Source organism: Urocampus carinirostris, chromosome 6 (genome assembly GCF_059441175.1).
Source record: "Urocampus carinirostris isolate Australia breed hairy pipefish chromosome 6, RoL_Ucar_1.0, whole genome shotgun sequence".
In the NCBI taxonomy this organism is placed as follows: domain Eukaryota; kingdom Metazoa; phylum Chordata; class Actinopteri; order Syngnathiformes; family Syngnathidae; genus Urocampus; species Urocampus carinirostris.
In genome coordinates, this window is record NC_142354.1 from 7,713,774 (window position 1) to 7,720,000 (window position 6,227).

Sequence of the window (6,227 nt, forward strand, 5' to 3'; positions counted from 1 at the left end):
GTGTGCCCTGCGATTGGCTGGCAACCAGTTCAGGGTGTCCCCTGCCCACTGCCCGGAGATGGCTGGGATGGGCTCCAGCCCCCCCGCGACCCTAATGAGGATAAGCAGTACGGATGATGAGATGAGATGAGAGGTTTACAATATTATTTTCTTATTTTACTAAAAAATTAAGTACAAATGAAGAATGCCACTACATAAATGAAAATACAGTAAAACACAAAAACTAAATGGACTAAAAATTGTTCAATGGTTGTCTGTGCGGCCCTTTGATATTCATCTCATCTCATCTCATCAGCTACACCGCTTATCCTCATTAGGGTCGCGGGGGGGCTGGAGCCCATCCCAGCCATCTCCGGGCAGTGGGCAGGGGACACCCTGAACTGGTTGCCAGCCAATCGCAGGGCACACAGGGACAGACAACTCATTCGCTCATTCACACCTAGGGACAATTTGGACCGGCCAATTTACCTGAAATGCATGTTTTTGGAACATGGGAGGGAACCGGAGTGCCCGGAGGAAACCCATGCAAGCACGGGGAGAACATACAAACTCCGCACAGGAAGTCTGGAGCTGGATTTGAACCCACGACAGGTTCCCATGACATGAACTGTGCTGCACAAGCGCTAACCACTGCGCCGCCGTGCTGCCCCCCCTTTGATATTGTATCTGATAAAAGGCCGTTACAAATAAACATGACTTGACCTAATATTTGACCACTGGATGGAACTGTTGTCTAACGTGAACAAAAACCAGTGCCACAGCGAGCAGCAAGACGCCAGACAAACATAGAGGCGACCTAAGTGCGGATTCCACTTATGTAAAAGAAATACAAATTTCAAAATAAGGCCTGGAATGAAATGTTATTCATTGTGGATTGGATGACTATTTTGACTTCTACTGGAGTCATATTATGCTGAAGTAACAGTACTTTTACTGAAGTCGTTTTTTGGACTGGTGAACCCCCCTTTGCCCCCGCCCTCAAGAAGCTTCAGAGTATTTAATCAAGAAAGTGAAGACGTCAAGATAAATGTCGCTATTCTCCCCCGACGATTCCCTCGCCGACTGGCGATACAATTTACCTGAGATGCGCGAGGTGCTATTTTCATATTAGCATATATATCACCTCTTATGCAAAAAAAATAAAAATAATAAAACCAAAATTCAATCCGACGTGAGAACTAGTTTGAGCGTGGGTTGTGGTGTGTCTGAGACGATTCTGGATTTTGTTTCTATCAAGATAACGTTTCATATTTGACGTGAGGTGTCAAATCTTGATACCACGTAAACCGTCTTGGAGAGAAAAAATGTATTCGCTCAAGTTTTGTCCTTAACTGAAATAATCACTGCAAGTGCTACTAACTTGGAGTTATTTAAAAGGTTTTTATTCTCGCCTGAACTTTCATTTACAATCACATGCCTGCAGATGAGTGTAGCGTGGGCACCTAAGCTAAAAAACAGGTGAGACAATAGCTTGAAGCCTTACCTAGTACCTTGTCAAATTTGATCACAATCTGAAAAACTAAACATTGTATTTTAAACATTTTTGTAAAGGTATTTCAAAGGCTTTCCAAATCCCATCCCCAAAAACTTGCATTTTTGTATTTTTCTTTTAGATGTTGTGAAAGAGTTGAAAATGTTTGACTTCCCTTTTCAGAAGTCCATCCATGATTTGCACGCTTGCGCGTAATAATGGTGCGTAATAATAGTGTCAATCAAAATATTAGAGGCTACGTTGGAAATCGGCAAAATAATCAGTTTATCTTTGAAAGGAGTGCTATGAAGCAAAACAAAGAGCGTCAAAAGATGCAGAATTGCTTTTAATGCTCATCCAATTGAATAGTTCTGTGTGCTTGGGTAGTGTTTATGGGTAATTCATGTGTGGAATTTTATCACAAAGTGTCTCAACAGTGAACCGATACTTAATGAGCTTCACTATCATTTATTCTTTGTGCAGCCTAAACAGGGTCTGTTGTTGTGATACTGTAAACCGTAGGTAAAACTGTGCTCTTTCCTGGATCTATCGCTATAAATGATTAAAGAAACTTCGGCTATCCAGGCTGAAAATGTGTAATGGCTGAATATCCAGCCTGGCATTCGTCGGTTCCAGACCCCTGACTTAACCAATCGTGACCAGTGGAGCGCATAACGACCATAATTGAAGACTGTGTCATGTAATTTGCTCTGGTTTTAGATGAGACCGTGTTATGAGAAACTAAGTGTATGAATAAAGATGAGTGATCTTTCCATACTGACTTTTACGTCCGTTTGGTTTATAGCATAACGTGAAAACAACATGGCGCCCTCGTTTGGTCACTGGGGCCATTACATTCATCTGCCGAATGACATCCTCTCGTTTCGAACGAGACCAAAATAAGGACCGCGGAATTTTTACGAGGTAGGCTCCCAGGCAAAGTTCTTACCTGGAGGGCGATGGTGAGGGACGTGGCACAAAAGTGTTTTTCAACCAGGCTGGCCACTTTTTGAGTGGCGTTGAATAAATCCGCCACCTCATCCGGTCGCAGATCTCCGAAACGCTCCACCGGTCTCAACGGGCACACCAAAACATCTGAAGTTCTGTTAAGGAGGTCTCAGAAACTTCTTCATGGTGAATATTGCTGAAAAAAGTGCTTATTTTAATTATAGTAATACATTTTGCAAACGAGGGCAATATATAGTATTGGACTCCTAGTGCCCTCAAGACCTTCATCCCCTGATCTTTCAGATCGAGAAACTTATTCTGATAATGGAAATACCCTTGAGTAAGATACCGGTTCACAAGGACCTGGGATCAAACCTGTAACCCCTGGGTTGTGAGACAATGTCGTCTGAAAAGTTTCTTAGAGAAAATATGAAACACAGTGACCCAAATGGAACCTGGTCATTCACTTAGCTTTCATTGATTCATTCCATGAATATGATCATTTAGTCATGGGGAACAGCAGTCTCGTCACCAACACCACATTTAAACAATTCCGTTGTCCAAACCTTTCAGGTACACTAGTTTCCTCAGGTCACACAGTTTCCTGAAAAGTTGATAGCAAGTTGACCGCTTTCTAGGGAACAGAAAAGAGACCAAAAGCGTCCATAAATTGACTTTGGGTATGTCTTTGATGGGATATTAGGCCAATTTGACAGGAACATGAAGGGGTTAAATACCTCAGATTCTGAAACAACCCTCCCAAAGGAGTTACAGTGCATGTCATAAAAACAAGACGTAGCAGATTGGTTTTACATTGCAAATGCAATCATTTCACAATACCCCCCCTTCACCCCGCCTACTTTCACCCCCACACGAGTCAAACCCATTAACACCACAACAACCCGTTCGCATTAGCCGAAAATGAACAAGACTTCCTTTTGACCCCTGTCAAACCCGACTGGCCGATCGTTTTCACACCCGAAAATGAAGTGAAAAATGCAAAATGGGCAGGGAAAACATTTGCACCTACGGGGTCAGGCGGCGTTGGTTCTGGTCCGTTAGGGTAGCCCGCGGCCCGGGCAGAGTCCAAAACTGCTACCTGAGTAGGTTTATACTGTAAGACCCGCGAACAACGTCCACGTTTTCTTTGAAGGTGAAATTCACCAATACAGTGGACTGCGGGTGTCCAAAGTCCGGTCCGGGGCCAGTTACGGCCCGTGATCCAATTTTTACTGGCCCGCGGCCTCTCTCATAACATTGATAACATAAGCCTGCAAGTAATTGTGACCGCAGTAAAAATATGTTTGTACCAGAAAAAAAATCAAATTTGACCATTTCACCAGATGACCAGATGATTGCAGTAGCCCTTTGGCCACCTTGCCCTTTGCTTTCAGTGAGAATTTTAGCCCACCTGTCATGATTACTGATGAGGGGCACGTGAGTCTGCTCTGTTGGCACCAACAGCCGCGGGCCCTGATTGGCTGTTGTACTCTTTAAACCCCCGCCTTCCTGTCAACATTCGTCAGATAATCTGCGAACCTTAGCTACACGCAAGGCCAGCTCTTTTGACTCCTGACTCTATCCTGCCCTGTTTTCCGTCTGATTCCCGTTGCCGACCTGTTTTCTAAACCCATTTACGTTTTTGCTCATCAATCCCGGCCATCGACCTGTTTTGTCACCAGTGATGTGTTGGAGAGAAAAAATGTATTCGCTCAAGTTTTGTCCTAAACTGAAATAATCACTGCAAGTGCTACTAACTTGGAGTTATTTAAAAGGTTTTTATTCTCGCCTGAATTTTCATTTACAATCACATGCCTGCAGATGAGCGTAGCGTGGGCACCTAAGCTGAAAAACAGGTGAGACAATAGCTTGAGCCTTACCTAGTACCTTGTCAAATTTGATCACAATCTGAAAAACTAAACATTGTATTTTAAACATTTTTGTGAAGGTATTTCAAAGGATTTCCAAATCCCATCCCCAAAAACTGCATTTTTGTATTTTTCTTTTAGATGTTGTGAAAGAGTTGAAAATGTTTGACTTCTCTTTCCAGAAGTCCATCCATGATTTGCACACTTGCCCGTAATAATGGTGCGTAAAAATGAATCACGATTGGCGGTGGCCAAGAGTGGTATCAATCAAAATATTAGAGGCTAAAAGCTACATTGGAAATCGGCAAAATAATCAGATTGTTTTCCATCGACCTGTTTTTTTCCTCACTCTCGACATTGTCTTCGCTCGACACGGAAGTGCCACTTTCACGTTCCTAGCGATCTGCTACCAGTGACTGACGATCCCCGGATCGTGGGTGCAAGTTCTTTCCTCCTTCTAAATAAAGTTGAGTAAAACGAACCAAATTGGGTCCCGTCTCCGTTCCTGGTCCCAGACACCAACCCATTTCCGACATGGTGACTGTAAAAAAAAAAAAAGAACGTTGACTGTGAGGGCTGCCGGCCGCTTCCAGGAGAAGTGGAAATTGGAGTATTTTACCACGGAAATCCAAAACAACCGCGTCCGCCTAATTTGCCAAGAAACTTTTCAGATAATAGAATTTTAAGAGGCAGACTGAACACGCTGACAACAAAAAGCTAACTGGAAACGAACGTTGTGAAAAGGTGGGGCAACTGGAAGCGGTTATAACAGCAACCAGCGCTTTTTTCCTGCAAGATCCCACAATTCCAATGAAAATACTACAAAGGCGAGCGACGGGGTCAAGACTGTTTAAAGAATGCCAGGCTGGATATTCAGCCATTACACATTTTCAGCCTACCAAATCTGGCACCCCCGTTTTCTCAAAAATTTGGACACCCTTGCAGTAGACCCACCAATAGAATGACCCCTTATAACGCTTTCATATTACAGAGTGAAATTAGGATGTTTTTTTCGGCTCCTCTGGACAGCATTTCCTTCCACGATACCGAAACAACAAATCAATTGGCATGCCCCAAAACATCAAACTCAAATTTGATTACAATTCCAAAATGACTGCCTGATATTAGTCCGTGTCCTAAAAATGCTGATCTATTGGTTTGCGTCACAGCATCATGAAAATGTTTATATGCCATTGGCTGGACCCTTTCCTTCCCACAATGCCTTTTTCTCTCTCATTTAGTTCAGAATCTCGTGTGCTTCGTCAAGACTGTATTTATTTGCTATACGTTCCAAGGCTTGCAGTGACGCTATAGGAGAACCAAAAACACGATAACCATGGAAAAAAAGCTTGGGATACTAAAGAAGACACATCGGATTTTGGCCGTGACCAAATCAATATGTCCATTGTATTAGATAGATAGAAAGATAGATACTTTATTCATCCCCGCAGGGAAAAAAAAAATAAGGCTGAGTTAGGTTGACCCTCTAATAAATACAACCAACTGGGACCTATGACACTTGGGAGACGAATTACCTGCCCAAGTGTCCTTGGGAAAGACACTGAAGCCTTGCATGGCTGACACCGATATCGGTGAGTGAGTGTGTGTGAATGGGTACGTGTGTGAAGCACATTGTAAAATGCTTTGAGAGATCTTTAGTGACTTGAAAAGTGCTACATAAATGCAGATCATTGACATAAAAGTAGCACAAACGACTGCAATTGTGATTAAATATGCCATGGAATGAAATATTCTTGGAGTGGAATGCTCTTTGATGTTGTCGAAATTTTTCAAAATATTTCCTTTTAAATGCCAGTGAAAAAGACAAAGGGGGAGACCCTGACATTCTACTCATTGCTGTTGAAAATTTTGGACGTTTCGATAAATCAAAACTTCCACTTGGGGCGACTTCCTGCGTACAGTAATACAACACAATATCC

The 6,227-nt window shown here is 42.8% G+C and overlaps 1 protein-coding gene across 13 annotated transcripts in view; it reads right to left on the reverse strand.

The window, feature by feature from the left end:
• fhit (fragile histidine triad diadenosine triphosphatase) overlaps window positions 1-6,227 on the reverse strand; it is a 60,981-nt gene that overhangs the window by 10,097 nt on the left and 44,657 nt on the right. For all 13 annotated transcript variants that reach the window (XM_088337701.1, XM_088337700.1, XM_088337702.1 and 10 more), the window contains exon 3: window positions 2,421-2,566. In XM_088337701.1, coding sequence (XP_088193827.1) covers window positions 2,421-2,566 — 146 coding nt within the window. The remainder of the gene's footprint in view (window positions 1-2,420; window positions 2,567-6,227) is intronic.